Here is an 18,700-nt window from a genome sequence, read left to right on the forward strand (position 1 = left end):
CCGTGGGTTAAGCCGCTGCCTTCGGCTCAGGTCATGATCTCAGAGTCCTGGGATCGAGTCCCGCATTGGGCTCTCTGCTCAGCGGAGAGCCTGCTTCCCTCCCTCTCTCTGCCTGCCTCTCCATCTACTTGTGATTTCTCTCTGTCAAATAAATAAATAAAATCTTTAAAAAAAAAAAAAAAAGGTATCAATATATGGGGACACCTGGCGGCTCAGTCAGAAGAGCATGTGACCCTTGATCTCAGGGTCCTGAGCTGGAGCCCCCTGCCGGGTATAGAGATTGCTAAAACAAAAAACCAAAGAAACAAGCTTAAAGAAAGATGTCAATCTGTGGATATAAGCAAGTTTAGTGATGTCTGTGGTTAAATCTGGTTCATGTGGAGACCAAATTTAAGAGTGTATCCCATTAAAAAAAAAAAAAGAATTTATTGTAAAGGCTGTTTTTAGGCAAAAAGGTTTGAGCAATGGCAGGTAGAAAGGGCATAGCGACCACCTGGCTAGATCTACAGACAAGCCCACCAGGAGACCCACTTCAAAATATCCATAGGCCCTAGCTAACCAAACGACTACTTACAACTGGACACAGTCTTCAAAAAAGGGAAAATTCCATATGTCTCCATACCTCCTCACCTTCCCCCTCTAAAAACAGCCCCAACCCACTGCTCCCTTGCAGACAGCCTCCTCTCCTTTGCTGTCCTGCCCCCACTCCCTTGAGGGGTATTCAATAAACTTCTATCTCCTTTTATCTGCCTCAGGTGAATTCTTTAACTGCTGCTGCTAGTAGCTTCCACCTGATTGTGGCCCCACATTTGGGGACCCCCATCTGATGCAGAGACACCCCATTTGGACACCAAATATATCACATTTCAAGAACTCGGATAAAATAATGCTTGGATTAATGAAAATATTAAAGAAAGACTATTATGTCTATTCCAGGTAATTATGGAAAGTAAGCTATTTATTGATTTATGGATCTGGGAATCCCGTGGCTGGGGGGTAGTTTTCTTTTTCATGTAGGAGACTTAAATTTTTCCTTTTACAACTGAACATTTTATGGCCCCTAGTAAAGGTAATATTTAATAAATACCTATTGATGGGTCATTTTTTAATTAATTATTTTTATTAACATATAATGTATTATTTGCCCCAGGGGTACAGGTCTGTGAATCGTCAGGCTTACATGATGGGTCAATTTTTAAAAATGTGATTGGGTCGGGGTGCCTGGGTGGCTCGGTGGGTTAAGGTCTCTGCCTTTGGCTCGGGTCATGATCCCAGGGTCCTGGGATTGAGCCCCAAATCGGGCTCTCTGCTTAGCGGGAAGCCTGTTTCCCCCTCTCTCTGCCTGTCTCTCTGCCTACCTGTGATCTTTGTCTGTCAAATAAATAAATAAAATCTTTAAAAAAAATGTGATTGGGTCATGTTATTATTCCTATAGTTATTATGATTTGAAATTACTTAGTGGAGAGCTGAAAATGTAGATTTTTAAATGATTTTTAAATTAGTTTGCTTTTCGGCTTTTGAACACCACTTTTCATAGCTCATTATATCAAAAGCATTTAATGTTCTTGTTAAACGAAACTATTGAAATATAGGGCCTTTTACTCTATTACAAAACAGTTGATTAAAAGAGATAAAAGGATTTTGTGTAGCCTAGATGAACAATGCGTACCTAACTTCAGGGAGAGATTTGCAAAGAAGAGTCCAAGAAAAAGCGATTAGGACGGGTAACACTGAAATGTGTATTTACTTTTAAATTGCAAGTCTTTACAGGTACGGAGTATCCTTGTTCAACTCATACCCCAATATTTAGTACATCGCTTGGTGCAGAACTGTCAATGATAAATGCTAAATTTTAAATGAAAATTTGAGGATATAGGAAGTTTAGAAAGTAAAGCCAGAGTCTTATGTCTAAGAGACAGAGGAAGTAAATATTTGGATTTCTTCATGTTCTAGCTATTCTTAATCCCGTATCACAATTGGTATCTCTGATTCACTGACGTTACCTGATCAAGCAAATTCTGCCAATTTTCACAGCCTTCTCCGGGAAAGGATTTTATTCTTTAGCGTCACCATATAGCGCCACCTGCCGGAATTGTTGGGAAACTTCGCAATTAGACCCCTTCCCTGGGCCGTCCTTTACGTTCCTTCCCGTTCTTTTTCGGAGGCCCTCTTACACGCATGCGCTTTCAATGGTGCGCGTTGACTGTGAGAGACTACAATTCCCAGAAGACTATGCCGCAAAAAAAAAAAAAAAAAAACAACAAAACCCGTGGGGAGGAGAAGGGAAAACGCGGAGGATCGCGAGAGAACGGGATTGAGGCGGCTGCGCGAAGTGGGTGGAGCCGGGTGGAGAGAGTGAAGAGGAAGAGGAGGAGGTGCCGTCCCACAATACCAGGCGGGAGGGCGGTAGGCGGTTTGTATCCGGGCTGTGAGGTGCTCCGCGCCTCCGCGGACCTTGCTGCCTCTGTCTCTTTAACGCGAGAGGAAGCGATGCGGAGGGGTGGAAAATGGCAGAGCTGCAGATGTTACTAGAGGAGGAGATCCCGTCTGGCAAGAGGGCGCTGATAGAGAGTTACCAGAATCTGACCCGGGTGGCGGACTACTGTGAAAACAACTACATACAGGTGAGGAGCGCGGGCGCGCGGGCGGGCGGCGGGCGCTGGCCGGCCCGGCCGAGGATCCACCGCCTGCCGCCCGAGTGACCAGCCTACTGGGCGGGGTGGGGAACTGCCCTAACCTCAGCCGCTGCCTCAGCCTCAGCCTCAACCCCAACCCCAACCCCAACCCCCAGCCGGGGAGAGCAAGTGGCTCGGCTGAGAGAGTCGGGCTGCGATACAGGAAGTGGCTGTGGTGGTTGAAACCGATAGAAGGGGAGAGAGAAAATGGGCGAGGGAACCCGGAGCTCGCGGCTGCCGCAGCCCGGCGCCCCCCTGCTGTCCGCCTCCCTTCGGGTTGGGCCCCCCGGGTCGCGCGCTGCCCTCAGCAGCCTTCCATTCGCTGGGCTCCTGTGTGGGAGAGCCAGCTGCCCCTCCGTCCGGAGAGGGGTCTCGGACGGGGAGAGGAAAGGGCAGGGACGAGGCGCGGGGGGGCGGGGGGGGGGGCGATTATGTCAGTTCAACCCAGAGGGTGTGTCTCTTATTTATTTATTTTTTAATAAAAATTTGTCATGAGTCACATTACACAGACCTCCCTGAGGAGAGGAGGAAGCGGATGGGGTGTGAGGGAGGGCGTCTAAGCGAAGTTAATCTCGAAATTCCTTTAATTGAAGGTTTGTAAATTTGCCTGGCTGTCCGTTTTCAAGTCGGGTGTTTTTCCCTCTCATCATTTTCACTTCCGTCCTCACCATAATGTATTCTAGAGGTTGTTAGGACCATCGTTATTATAAAACGATAAATTATTCTTAACTACTTGGAAAAATGTCTTACTTTCTCTTCCCCAAAAGTTCTTGAACTGTTGGCTTTATAAGTAACTTAAAATAGAACGGCGTAACCGCCGGTTGCTTCTTTTCTGAGGTTTCTCTCTTTCCGACCTAAGTAAATGCACAGAACCCAGGTGGATTACCGAACATATTTAGTCCTAGGACCCTAATGTGAAATGTTATTGTAAATTTATTAGGACATTCTTGGGGCCTTATTTGTGACAGATTCTCGTTTGTTTTTATTTCAATGATTGGAAGTGATTTATGTTGTGGTAGTTTGGTTTGTAGATCTTTAACTAGGTAAACCAGCAGTTTGCTATAGAAGCAAATAAAAGAGCAGAGAGTCCTTTGTATCAATGTAATGGGATAAAAAATTCTCCTGTTAGGAGAAGACATAATCCAAACGTGCTTTGCAAGAATCGGGTTATTGCAATTCAGAACTGAAGTATTTATAGAAATGCCTCCCATGTGATTATCATTTTTAAGAACCAATAGTTTCTGTGTTGGCAAATGCTTTTCTTTATTTTTAGAAGGAGATGCTGTTTTCAGAATATTTTGAATATTTCTCAATTTCCATATTAGTAACATTGTATCTTAAGTATCACCAGTAGGAATTTATCTCATAAACTTCTTCAAGCTTTTACTTTAGGAGTTCAGATAAACTTGTTGAATGCCCACCATGTCTACTGTATTACTTGGTTTTGCAAACTTTGTAGTTAGCCTTTTAAAAAATACTCTTAAATCTATAGAAATGTGAACATAGTTTTCAAAGAGAAAAGTGGTCTTGTGAATTTATCGATACTAGCACACACAAGGTGTATTCAGTCCCACACGAAAAGCCTTAAAATTGAGGTGAATCTCAGTTTGCTAAAGGTTCTGAAGATTTTGAAAGTCAAAGGGAAAGCACAGGAAGTTATTTAGCCCCGATCCAGAGAAGTATTTTCTTTGTAGAAGTCAGTAAATAAGTACTTCATAAAAGGGTGGCTTCTTTTGTTTTGCGTGTTGGGAAATCTGACAAATATATGGTGTGGTAACTGCTATGTGTTGGCAAATGCAAACGTGTTTTAACTTGTCTGATGACTACTATTTTTTCAGGTAGTTATTTGTGTGCTGTTATGTTTTTATTTCTTTTCCTCCCTGACCTCTCTCCTCTTCTCCTCCTGCCACTATCATGTAGCTCTCAAGCACTTTAAAACTTAATTGGTAATATTCCTAGTTAGGATAAGTCATGGTATATATGTCCTGTAGTCTCTCTTAAACATGTTAGTACCATGGTGCCAAGAGCCATTGCCAGTGGCCCCAAATTGTTTTTGGTTTTTCTAAACTTGACACCAGTGAGATATTCTGATTTTGGGGAGAGGGGGATGAAATTCACACATAATGTTTGTCTTAGTAGCCTTGAAACCTTGGGTAGCATGATGCAGACTACTAGCTTCCTTCCTGAGATGCTGAGATGGTGTCAGGCTGAGAAAGTGATAGAGACTGTGGAAGTTGATATAGTAGTTGTCTTTGTGATGTGCTGTGCTGCTAACTTTGGCGCTGTGAATAGGAAACAAATAGTGCTGGAAATAATCCATTTAGATGTCTTTAGAGATCTTTCTATATCCTTTGTGTGACCCTGATTGGGTTGTAACCAACATTCTACATAAACATATCACCTTTCAGGGAAAGTATAGTCACTTGTGTTTTGAGAACTTTTTATACCTGGGATGAGTTAATTTATAGCCTAGGTGATTTTTATCCTGAGGGTTTAATTTTCATTTTGTTTTCCTACAGCTTGGAAGTACAGTTCAGTTCAGGTGAGTTGTTTAGCAGACAAGTTCTTTTGGCAATAGTGCAGTGAGCCTAGAGCACTTTGTTAGCTCGTTGGGTCCTGTTGACTTTTAATTATTGAATTGTTTTAGTAATAGCAAAACTTCTCAAAAGAGTCTATTATTGTAAAAAGGATGGAGATTTTGAAATTGCTTTGGGGAAAATACTCAAAATACAAAATGTTTTTATTTTAGATGTGAAGAAAAATCTTTGCCTTTTTCTGTCTTTGGTTTTTCTGGTCGGTTATATCAGAGACCATCACTTCTCAGCTTGTACACAAGCATCTGATCTGGCCAGTTCTCTTTGCTCTACTGTAGGGTCTGTACTTCGTTTGTCACGGGAACTATTTTGGGGAATAGGAAGGTAAGCTAAGTGAAAAGGAGTAGAAACTACTTAAGAAAGGCTTCTCAGCATGTTCATCTCAGTACGTTAATTTGTTAATTTAATGTTGCTGCCTGGAATTCCCCCAACTAGAGCTATATTTGGGTTACAGGTATATTCTTTTTTCCCCCCTAATGAATTGATCTGGGACCTTTTTTTCTCTTTTTGGTAAAGATTTTATGTATGTGTCAGAGAGTGAACATAAGCAGGGGGACTGGCAGAAGGAGAAGCAGGCTTCATGCTGAGCAAGGAGCCCAGTGTCAGTCTCAGTCCCAAGACTCTGGGATCATGACCTGAGCCAAAGGCAGACACTTAACCAACTGAGCCACCCAGGTGTCCTTAACAAGTATATTCTAAAGTCTGGAAGTATGAAGGAGATCTTATCAGTGAGCTACTTAGTTTAGCTTGTTTTCCTTCTTCCATGATGTTAGCTTATGCTCATTGCTTATTATGCATGTTTGATCTTGGGTGATTTTTTTTTTTAAGATTTTTATTTATTTTATTTGACAGAGAGAGATATCACAAGTAGGTAGAGAGGCAGGCAGAGACAGAGGGGGAAGCAGGCTCTCTGCTAAGCAGAGAGCCCGATGTGGGGCTCGATCCCAGGACACTGAGATCATGACCTGAGCTGAAGGCAGTGGCTTAATCCACTGAGCCACCCAGGCGCCCCTGATCTTGGGTGATTTTTGATAGGGAATACTTTGGAGTAAGTAAAAGCTAAATTTCTGATACTTTACAGTGTATGCCAGTTTATAAATAATGTCAGTTGTTATTAGAGTAATTCTGTGATTTTTGTTAACAGATGATCAATTTGTAATTCAGAGGCATCAAATACCTAGTCTAAAGTTCTGTATCTTGTATTAGGTAGTGTCTGGAATAAAACCTGGATTTTTAAATTTTAAATTTATCATTTTTTTAAGATTTTATTTCTTTATTTGACAGACCGTGAGAGAGAGCATGAGGGGGAGAATGTCAGAGGGAAAAGCAGACTCCTTGTTGAACAGGGAGCCGGATACAGGACTTGATCCCAGGACTCTGGGATCATGACCTGAGCCGAGGGAGGTTGCCCAACCAGCTGAGCCATTCAGGCACCCAAACCCAGATTTTTTTTTTTTTTTTTTCCAAACCCAGATTTTTAAATTCTGTATCCTAGTTCCTTTTCATGAATACTGACTGAATGGGGTATTTACCTCAGCTTAGAGGATAAAAAGCTGGTGTGAAGAGGGTACTATAATTGCTTCTATTTATTGAGTACCTACTTTGTCATAGTCTCTGCTGGTTGATTTATATTATCTTTAATCCTTACAAAAACCCCATGATAGGCAGTATTCTCACAGATGAGGAAATTAGGAGTCAGAAAAGTTAAATGAATTTTATTTAATCATACAGTTAGTAATTGGCAGTCAGGGTTTCTGCCTAACCCACTGAGCCACCCAGGCGCCCCAGGGTTTCTGCCTAACTCTGAGAAGCTCCACAGGCTCTACGCTCTGGCCATACCACACTGTCTCCAGACTCAAATGAGTCTGAACTCAAGAGACTAGCTAATTCAGAAATGTCATGGGATAAATAGACTCTTGTTGGGCAAGTCTAGGAACCTAATGACCATTTTAGCATTGTTTCTTCTGAGTTACAGGTTGAAGAACAGTTATGTTTGTACTTTGAGGGCTTGTCTTCATCACCAGAGGGTGGTAGCTTTGGCACTTGAAGTGCTGAATTACAGGAATCAGGCTAGTTTTTCATTGAATTTAGTGGATCCTTTTCCTTTCTGTACATCCTTGTCTGTTTTTGAAATTCTAATTCAGCTTTGCAATTGTGATAAGAAAATTTGTGGAATAAGTTGGGGAAGTTGAAGTTAAGCATCTGATTCTTGGTTTCCACTCCGGTTATGATCTCGGTGGTGAGATGAAGCTCTGCATTGGGGGTCTGTGCTCAGTGTGAAATCTGCTTGAGATTCTCTCTGCCCCCGCAAATAAATAAAATGTTAACAAACTAATGTCCTCTCCTTTTTTCCTTTTGTAACTTTAATATTAATAAGAAATTTACCTGTGGTGCTTTAATCTAGTCCTGATCTGTTTAGATCCTGAGTTTTAGCATGCTTGTGTGTTTTGGACATCCTAGTCCCTCAGAATGAGGACACTTTGAATTCCTTCTGTGTGCTCCTGCTGCTTCCATAGCTGAAGAATGCTAATACTCATAGTGGAAGAAAGGTATTTGAACAAATGGAGGTCTGATCTTTGGTTGTGGTTGGAATAGCATTACCATTTCCAATCCATCATCATCTCCTCAATCATTTAGAATCATCTGTTTATCTGTCTTGAGTGAAATTTGTCTTAGGAATTGTATCTGTGAGTTGACAGACAAATACATTAGCTAGAAAGGAAGAACACTAACATTGGGAGAAGAGGTTGAACCAAATATTAGGAGATTATGTAGATGTAATTCCGTAAAAATTCCATGTTGGTCTGAAAAGTAAATTTAATAGTTAAATTCTAATTTAGGGGGATTAAAAAAGTTGGGTACCTGGTTGGCTCAGTCAGTCTGGGGAGCATGTGACTCTTTATCTTGCTCTTGAGCTGTGAGTCATGGTTTTGAGCCCCATGTTGGCTGTAGAGATTACTGGAAAAACAAAGCAAAAAGGAAAAAAAAAACTTAAAAAAAAGTTTGGGGGGGGGGGGGCCTGTGTGGCTCAGTTGTTAAGCCTCTGCATTCTGCTCAGGGTGTGATCCCAGGGTCCTGGGATAGAGCCTGGCATCAGGCTCCCTGCTCAGCGGGAAGCCTGCTTCTCTTCTTTTCACTTCCCCTGCTTGTGTTCCCTCTCTCGCTGTGTCTCTCTCTGTCAAATAAATAAAATCTTAGAAAAAAAAAGTTTGAATTTTGGGGGAACTGTATAGTTTTTCTAATGTCTTTTTGTGTCGATTATGATCCTCATTGAAGTTATGGTTTGATTTTAGAAGAAATAATAGTCAAACCCAGAACTAAAAACTTTTTAATCCCTAATTGTTAAGACTAAATAAAAATTTAAAAAAATTACAGCATTAAGGGGTGCTTGGGTGATTCAGTAGGTAAGCGTCCAACTTTTGATCTCCCCTCAGGTCTTGATCTCAGGATGGTGAGTTTCCAGCCCTGGGGTGGAACTCAGCGTGGAGCCTACTTAAAAAAATAATAATAAATTAAAAAAATTACAACATTGTTAATATAAAACATTTGGAAAGTAGTAATTATTGGATTTTATTTTTATTTATTTAAAATTTATTTATTTATAATCTCTACACCCAGTGAAAGGATCAGACTCACCCCAAAATGAAGAATTGCATGCTCTACTGACTGAGCCCTCCAGGAGCCCCTGGATTTTATTTATTTGTTTGTTTATTTTTTTTAAAAGATTTTATTTATTTATTTGACACAGAGAGAGAGAGGGGGAACACAAGCAGAGGGAATGGAAGAGGGAGAAGCAGGCTTCCCATTGAGCAGGGAGCCTGATGAGGGTCTCCATCCCAGGACCTGAGCTGAAGGCAGGTACTTAAAGACTGAGCCACCCAGGTGCCACCATTTTAAATTTTTCTTAAAGAGATTATTAATTTGTCAGAGAGCATAAGCAGGCAGGCAGATGCTCTGCTGAACAAGGAGCCTGATGCGCAGGACTCAGTCCCAGGACCCTGGGATCATGACCTGAACTGAAGGCAGATGCTTTACCAACCAGCCACCCAGGTGTCCCAACATATTTTAATTTACAGCTTACTTTGTTAGTGATACCTTCCATAGCTTGATTAGATATAGCTATATTATTTGGTTTGTAATGGAAGGACTTTTTCATTTTGTTTTGAGGATTTAATTGGCTTTCTTAAGCAATTCATAAATGCAGGATTATTCCACACAGCAAGCAGAGAGGAGCTCGCAAGTGGAATTTTCTTATTGAGGTTTAATTCATATAATATAAAACCAACCATTTTAAAGTATATAGTTCAATGATCTTAGTACATTTACAGTGTTGTGCAACCATCACCTTGATCTAGTTCCAAAACATTTTTATTACCCTTCAGAATAACCTTGTACTCATTAAGCAGTTTGTCCCTGTCGCTACCCACCTAGTACCAGGCATCCACCAATCTGTTTTCTGTCTCTGAATTTACTTATTCTATATAGTTCTTATATATAAGTGGAATTATACAATATGAGGCCTTTTGTTTCTGGCTTCCTTCTCTTTATAGTAAGTAAAATATTTTTGAGGTTCATTCATTTTATAGCATGTATTAGTACTTAATCCCTTGTTACGACTGAGTATATGTCATCCATTGATGGATGGACATTTGCGTTGTTTCTTCCTTTTGGCTATTGTGAATGGTATTGCTATGAATATTCATGTATGGTATTTATTTGAGTGCCTTTTTTTAGTTCTTTGGCTTATATACACCTAGGAGTGGTTTATAATGCCCTTTTGCTGTGAAATATATAACTAAGTTTGCACTGTAGTACCATTATATTGCAGTGTAATGAAGGAATTCCAGTCATAAACATATACTCAGAATTTCAGTGTAAATTGATAGACATTTAGGCTTAGAGTTTAATTTTTCATTTTACGTATAAGCTTAATTTTCCCTGATTACCAGAGTAACATCAAATATGGTAATTGGATAAATTTTAAACTTTTTAAAAGATTTTATTTATTTATTTAAGAGAGATCACAAGTAGGCAGAGAGGGGGAAGCAGGCTCCCCGCTGAGCAGAGAGCCTGATGCTGGGCTCGCTTCATCCCAGGACCCTGAGATCATGACCTGAGCCAAAGGCAGAGGCTTAACCCACTGAGCCACCCAGGTGCCCAAATTTTAAACTTTTTAGAAAAGTACATGGCTTAGACAGTTCCAAGTTGGTGGAGCTTGTGATTCTTGATTTTAAGGTTGTGAGTTTGAGCCCCATGTTGGGTATAGATACTATTTTAAAATCTTAAAAAAAAAAAAAATCACTTCTGTGAAAGGCTTTAAAGAACATATCTAAAATTTATGCTGTACAGGTAGTAAACTCTTGTGTTTACTCTGAGACAAAATATTTCAGTCATAATTTATTTTAAAAACTAAAAACGTTAGAAACTTTTGTGATGTGTGTAGTATCTAATTAGTAAATCAAATGTGAACTCTTATTCAGAGCTTAAATGAAGCATAGTATGCAAGATGTGGATCTGGATATTCTTAGCTGCTTCTATTTATTTATTTATTTATTATTTTTTAAAAAAAGATTTATTTATTTAATTTGTCAGACAGAAATCACAAGCAAGAGAGGCAGGCAGAGAGAGAGGAGGAAGCAGGCTTCTCGCTGAGCAGAGAGCCCCATGCTGGGCTCTATCCCAGGACCTTGGGTTCATGCCCTGAGACGGAGGCAGAGGCTTTAACTCACTGAGCCACCCAGGTGCCCCTCTCAGTTGCTTTTAATTAGAGCAATTTTTTATTTTTTATTTCCTTAAAGCTTAGAGGGAACAAAAATACTGTGTTAATGACAATGTATGTTATTGAAAAACTTTAATTTACCTTTAAGTCACTTGTTTCCTGAATGTCTTATTTAATTTCTAGTAGTAATATCTACATGTTGTGATAAAATTGAATTTGATAAATTTTATTTTTTCCTTTTGTGGAAAGACAAACATGGTGCCTTATTTTTTTTTTAAGATCTTTTAATTTTTATTCTTAAGTAATCTCTATACCCAGTGGGAGGCTTGAACTCACAACCCTGAGATCAAGAATTGTATGCCCCATTGACTGAAGCAGCCAGACGCCCCAAGCATGGTGTTTTTTGAGAACCCTTTATATTTGTGCCATGGCACCCAGGTGCCCCACAAATACTTATTTTAAAAAGTTGTAGCTGGAAAGGGTTTATGAATGCCATTTTATTATTTATTTATTTATTAAGATTTAGTTATTTTAGAGAGCATGAGCAGGGGGAGGGGCAGAGGAAGAGGGGGAGAAAGAGAGAAGTAGACTCCCTGCTGAGTGCAGGGCCTCCATCTCACAACCCTGAGATAATGATAGGAGCCGAAATTGTATTGGGTGCCCAACTGACTGAGCTACCCAGATAGATGCCTTTGTGAGTACCATTTAAAAATCATAGTTGCGGGGCGCCTGGGTGGCTCAGTGGTTTGGGCTGCTGCCTTCGGCTCGGGTCATGATCTCAGGGTCCTGGGATCGAGCCCCGCATCGGGCTCCCTGCTCCGCAGGAAGCCTGCTTCCCTCTCTCTCTCTCTCTCTCTCTGCCTGCCTCTCTGCCTACTTGTGATCTCTGTCTGTCAAATAAGTAAATAAAATCTTAAAAAAAAAAAAATAAAAATCATAGTTGCCTCTCAAAAGTGGGCCCTTAACGTAGACCAGCAATCCCACTGTATTTTTCACATAAGTATATTCTTCTGCTCACCATAAACTGTTTAAAATGTTCTCTTCCCTTTTAAAATCTTTTCTAATCTTTTAGTCCATAGAGAAAATAGTCCACATTATATGACACACAGTTTCTTACCACTGCATCTCCTACCCAACTTACTCTGCTTCCTTGTAATGTAGAGGTCATTCCTTATCTTTGCTCTGAGTGCCATTCTCTCTTAACCTTTCAGAAGCCTTATACTTACTATATATTTCCTTCTCTCTTTATTGAATTTGTGCATTTGGAATCAAAACATCTCAATTCTTTCCCATATTAGAAAGTTATCCTTTGGGGGGAAAAAAAAAAGAAAGAAAGTTATCCTTTGACTTCATAGATCCATGTAGTATCTGACCTCTTACCTAATTTGCTTAGTTTTATTAAAATCATCATGTACACCTACCTCCAATCCCTCACTTTGCAATCACTTTTAACCTGTTTTGTTTGTCATTGTCACTGCTCCACTGAATTTGTGTTCAGTAACCTACATGCTGCAAATTTCATTGAACTCTGTTTAGTTCTCTTTTTTATTTTTATTTTTTTTTTTTAAAGATTTTATTTATTTATTTGACAGAGAGAAATCACAAGTAGATGGAGAGGCAGGCAGAGAGAGAGAGAGGGAAGCAGGCTCCCTGCTGAGCAGAGAGCCCGATGCGGGCCTTGATCCCAGGACCCTGAGATCATGACCTGAGCCGAAGGCAGCGGCTTAACCCACTGAGCCACCCAGGCGCCCTAGTTCTCTTTTTTAAAGCGTTTTTTTTTAAAGATTTTTACTTATTTATTTGACAGAGAGAGATCACAAGCAGGCAGAGAGGCAGGCAGAGAGAGAGGAAGGGAAGCAGGCTCCCTGCTGAGCAGAGAGCCCGATACGGGACTCGATCCCAGAACCCCGAGATCACGACCCGAGCCGAAGGCAGCGGCCCAACCCACTGAGCCACCCAGGTGCCCCTAGTTCTCTTTTTTTAATGGTAGATCTTTTTTAAAGGTTTATTTGTTTATTTTGGAGAGAGAGAGCATACACGTGCATGGTGGGAGGGGCAGAGGGAGAGAGAATGTCAAGCCTAATATGGGGCTCAGTCTCATGACCCTGAGATCGTGACCTGAGCTGAAACCAAGAGTCAGATGCTCAGCCAACTACTGGGCCACCCGGGTGTGCACCCCCTGTTTAGTTTTCATTTTTGCTTGTCTTCTTAGCATCATTTGACACAATTGACTATTTCCCCTTTCTAGGAAAAGGTAATCCTTTGACTTTTGTGATGACATTCTTTCCTACTTTGCCTGTTACTCCCTGGCCCCTTGTTCTTTACCTTTAAATATTTTTTAAAATTTAATTTTATTATTATTATTTTTATAAGATTATTTATTTATTTGGCAGAGAGATCACAGGTAGGCAGAAAGGCAGGCAGAAAGGGAAGCAGGCTCCCTGCCGAGCAGAGAGCCTAATATGGGGCTCAGCCCCAGGATCCCAAGACCATGACTCGAGCTACAAGCAGAGGCATAACCCATTGAGCCGCCCAGGCGCCCCTAATTTTACTCTTTTTTAAGGTACTAGGTGGTGGTTTTTTTAAGTGTAGTTGATGCATGTTAAATTAGTTTCAGGTGTTCCAGGTAATGATTCCGGAGAGGTCTATACATTATGCTGTGGTCACCACAAGTGTACTTACCATCTGTCACCATACAGTGCTATTACTGTTATCATTGACTATCTTCCCTATGCTGTACCCTTTATCCCTGTGATAATTCATTCTGTAACTTGAAGATTATAGCTCCCGCTTCCCTTCACTTATTATGGCTAACTCCTCACCCTACCTTTAAGTATTGAATTGGCCTAGTTGATATCTCTGCTTGTTTGAATCATAGGTGCTTCAAACTGAATTCATCACCTTTCCCCAGTCTCCTTTACTATTTCGCATTCACTCACTTATTAGAAACCTAGGCATTGTTCTTTTTTTTTTTTTTTTTTTAAGATTTAAAAAAAATTATTCATGAGAGAGAGAGGCAGAGGGAGAAGCAGGTCCGATACAGGACCCCATCCCAAGACCCTGGGATCATGACCTGAGCCGAAGGCAGGTGCCCCCTAGGCATCATTCTTTTTTTTTTTTTTTTTTAATTTATTTATTTGACAGAGAGACATCACAAGCAGGCAGAGAGAGAGGAGGAAGCAAGCTCCCTGCTGAGCAGAGAGCCCGATGCGGGACTCGATCCCAGGACCCTGAGATCATGACCTGAGCCGAAGGCAGCGGCTTAACCCACTGAGCCATCCAGGCGCCCGTAGGCATCATTCTTGATTCCATTATTCCTCTTTGTTCTCCCCTCCCAATTCATCTGTAACAGGTTCTGTTGATTCTTCTTAAGTATCTCCTAAATTGGCCTAGTTGTCTTTACCATCCCAGTGTAAAGCTTAGACAACTGCTCTAGCTTCTAATTGTCTTTACATCACCACACATCTTCCCCTGATCACAGTCCCATTATCTATCTATACTGTGTTCAAAAGAGAAATCTGATCATGCCACTCCCTTCTTAAAGATCTTTCAGTGATTCCCATAAGTATACAGTCTCACAGTAAGTCCTAAGAGGCTGCATATAGCATAGCTCCTGTTTTTCTAGTCTTGGTGCTTTCATTCCATTACCCACATCTTATTTTTTTTTTTAAGATTTTATTTATTTATTTGACAGAGAGAGAGATCACAAGTAGGCAGAGAGGCAGGCAGAGAGAGAGAGAGAGGAGGAAGCAGGCTCCCTGCTGAGCAGAGAGCCCGATATGGGACTCGATCCCAGGACCCTGAGATCATGACCTGAGCCGAAGGCAGCGGCTTAACCCACTGAGCCACCCAGGCGCCCCATTACCCGCATCTTAACAGTCATATTGACCTTTCAGTTTTTGAAATTTCATTGTTTTCTGCTTTTGCAGATGTTGTTCTCTCACTAGAAAACTTGTTCCTCTCAGTCTGAATATTATCATTTGTCAGGTCTCATAGTTCAGAGAAAATTACTGTACTTACTCATTCTTCACTTGATAAAATTCTTTGAGTACCTACCATGTGTCAGGTACTCTTAGGTCCCAGAGATAATATAGTAAGGCCAAGTACCTACCCTTATGAAGTTTTCCTTATAGCGATGAGACAGACAATAAACACCAAAAGATAAGACGGTTTTAGATAGGGAGCAGTGCTGTTTGGAACTTTAAATGAAAAAACAAAGTGATTTTAAAAAATGGGTAAAGGACCTGAATTGATATTTTTCAGAGAAGATGTACAGATGGGTAACAGACACATGGAAAGATCTTCAACATTGCCAGTCATCAGGGAAATGCAAATCAAAACCACAATGAGATATCACCTACACCTGTCAAAATGGTTTGGATTACAAAAGACAAGAAATAACAAGTGTTGGTGAGGATGTGGAGAAAAAGGAACCCTGTGCTCTGTTGGTGGGAATGTAAATTGGTACAGCTACTGTGGAAAACAGTATGTAAGCTCCTCAAAAAATTAAAAATAGAGGTATTTTATGATCCAATAATTTCACTACTGGATATTTACCCAAGGAGAATGAAAACACTGATTTGAAAAGATACGTGCACTCCTGTGTTTATTCAGCATTATTTACAATAGCCAATATATGGAAGCAGTCTAAATGTCCATCGGTAGATGTGTTAAGGAAGATGTGGTACACACACACACAAATACACTCACATGATAGAATATTACTCAGCCATGGAAAGGATGAGAATTTGCCATTTGTGACAAAGTGCATGAACTTAAGGGTACAATGATAAGTGAAAAAATACCGTAGGATTTAACTCTTGTAAATACAAACAGAACAAAGTGATGATTGCCAGAGGGAAGGGAGTGTGGGCAAAATGGATGAAAGGGAGTGGGAGATACAGGCTTCCAGTTAGGGATGAATAAGTCATAGGAGTAAAAGGCATGGCATAGGGAATATAGTTAATGATGTTGTCATAGTACTGCATGGTGACAGATGGTAGCTACACTCGTGGTGAGCACAGCATAATGTATAGACTTCTCTGGAATTACTGTGTTGTACACCTGAAACTACTATAACATTGTGTGTCAGTTATACTAAAAAAAATTAAATACAATAGAGCAAATGAACCTAATATTACACTGACCTGGTTTTAAAAAAAAAAAAAAAAAAAACAAACCAAAAAACAGTGGATGCTTGGGTGGCTCAGTCATTAAGTGTCTACCTTCAGCTCAGGTCATGATCCCAGGGTCTTGGGACTGAGGCCTGTGTTGGGCTCCCTGCTTGGCGGGAACCCTGCTTCTCCGTCTCCCACCCCTCCTGCTTGTGTTTCCTCTCGCTGTGTCGCTATCAAATAAATAAATAAAATCTTAAAAAAAAACACCCAACGACAATTAAATGGGGGTGACAATACAGAAAATTTGAATTGGAAGGCGGACTTATTTAAGAAGTTAGGGAGTGGTACTTCGAGGAGGTGACATTAGAGCTGAGACCTGGAGCGTAGATATGGCATCTTCCATGTGAAGATCTGAGGAAAAGGAAAGATGGGAAAAATCTTTCTAAGGATAATACGGCTAGAGGATAGTTAGTGAGAGGGAAACTGGTAGGAGAGAGGTCTGAGAGATTGTCACGAGCCAGATTATGTAGGGCCTTGAAGGCCTTGAAAAGAGGTTTGATTTTATTAAAAGTATGTTGGGGTTATCATTAGAGTACTTGATTTACTTTTTAAAAGAATCGTTGAGGCTACTGAGTGGAAAACATATTGAAGGGAAGGCAAGAGTAGAATCAGCCAGGAGGGAGAGTATCCTGGTTTTCCAGGCAGGAAATAAGAATTGCTTATACTTTAGTGTGGGGTGGGGAATTAAGGGGAGAGCTTGGGTGTTTTTTTTTTTTTTTTTTTTTTTTAAAGATTTTATTATTTGACAGAGATCACAAGTAGGCAGAGAGGCAGGCAGAGAGAGAGAGGAGAAGCAGGCTCCCTGCTGAGTAGAGAGCCTGATATAGGCCTGGATCCCAGGACCCTGGGATTATGACCTGAGCCGAAGGCAGAGGCTTTAACCTACTGATGCACCAAGGCGCCACGAGCTTGGATATGTTTAAGGCAGAGCTGGACAGGGCTTATGGTGGATTGAATATGGGGTATGAGGAAAACAGGAATCTAAGGATGACGCCTAGTTTAAATTTTTTTCTAAGTATGTCGGTGGATGGTAGTACATGTGTGGGATGACATCAGGAGTACTGGTTGTTAAGTATGAGATACCAGTTGACAACCAGATAGGCCAGATGGTCATTCTGGAGCTTAGGAAAGAGTCAGAGTTGGTGATGAGTGTTTAGGCGTTATCACAGAATAGATTAGCACTAACAGAAATACAATGTGAGGCACATACGTAATTTTAAAATTTTCTAATAGCCATATTAAAAAGGTATGAAGAAGTAGGTTGAAATTAATTTTAATAACCCAGTGCATCCAAAATAATTATTTTAGGAAACAGCATAGTTAAAAGGATATTTTACATTCTTTTTTTTTAATGTTAAGTATTTGGAATCTGGTGTATTTTATACTTAACAGCACATCTTAGTTGGGACATGGATAGTGAAAAACTGGGGGGATTAATGGGTGGGAAGTGCTGTGGTATGAAAGGATAGTTGGAATTGGGGTACTAGAGTAAGTAAACTGTAGAGATGGAAGTTGTGTGTTTGGAATATGGGATTTTTGAAATCTAAATTTTTGAAATTGGTGTAATTCCTTGTGATGATTATGGGAATTTTTACTGTGGTGAAGAAAAAATTATTTCAGTTCAGGAGGTCAAGTGAAAGGCAAAGGTTTTTAGTGGATTATCTGAGTATATGTTGACATCACTAAGAAAAATGATATGAATAGTGAATTAGCAAGTTAGATTTTAGAGTTTCTCAGTCTATTAGATGACACTTACAAGGAGGTTACTTCCTTAGAAACCTCTTCCCTGTCCCATTAGGTCAGTTTATACCCTGTTAAATGCTCACATAGAATCCTGTATTCTCTGTAGCACTCATTGTACCTGTTTGACACAGATGCCAAACTCCAAGAAAGCAGGGCCAGCTTTGTCTTGTTTATTCCCATAGCTCCAGTGCCTTCTCAATACCTGGCTCAAAAATTCTCGTGAAGTGTGAAGTCTGGAAGCTTGTCTTCATTCCATCATGATTTAGTTATATTGTAACCAGCCTTTAACTTTCATTTACCTACTGTGAAAGGGCCAACTTGAATTAGTTTATGTCCAGAGTGACAATTATTTATTTTTATCTAAAAGAGGTTTTTTTTTTTTTTTTTAAAGAATTTATTTATTTGAGAGAGAGCACGTGCATCAGTGGGGGAAAGGGTGCACAGAGAGGGAAAAGCAGACTCCCACAGAGCAGGAAGCGTTACCTGGGGCTCCTCCCTGGAACCTGGAGATCATGACCTGAGCCGAAGGCAGATGCTTTAACTGACCGAGCTACCCAGGCACCCTTATTTTTTAAAAAAAAGTTTTTAAGTTTTAATTCCAGTTATTTAGTACAGTGTTATCTTAATTTCAGATGTACAATATAGTGATTCAACAGTTCTATGCATCACCCCATAGTCATGATGACAAGTACACTACTTAATCCCCAGATTGACAATTCTGATGGTTTTTGTAAAGTTTGTTCCTGTGTGTATGACTTCCTGTATGTATGACACCTGACAATTCTGGTGTTT

The 18,700-nt window shown here is 40.4% G+C and overlaps 1 protein-coding gene across 8 annotated transcripts in view; it reads left to right on the forward strand.

Moving 5' to 3' along the window:
• Nucleotides 1-2,343: 2,343 nt before the first annotated feature.
• The window catches only part of ABI1 (abl interactor 1), a 116,973-nt gene continuing 100,616 nt past the window's right edge, over nucleotides 2,344-18,700 (forward strand). For 2 of the 8 annotated variants that reach the window (XM_059404141.1, XM_059404142.1), the window contains exon 1: nucleotides 2,346-2,624. In XM_059404141.1, coding sequence (XP_059260124.1) covers nucleotides 2,508-2,624 — 117 coding nt within the window. In that variant the 5' untranslated portion in view covers nucleotides 2,346-2,507. Of the gene's footprint in view, nucleotides 2,625-18,700 lie in introns of all 8 variants that reach the window. The other 6 variants (XM_059404139.1, XM_059404140.1, XM_059404143.1 and 3 more) reach the window with 5 other exon arrangements.

The sequence above is a fragment of the Mustela nigripes genome, chromosome 6 (genome assembly GCF_022355385.1).
Source record: "Mustela nigripes isolate SB6536 chromosome 6, MUSNIG.SB6536, whole genome shotgun sequence".
NCBI classification, from domain to species: Eukaryota; Metazoa; Chordata; class Mammalia; order Carnivora; family Mustelidae; genus Mustela; species Mustela nigripes.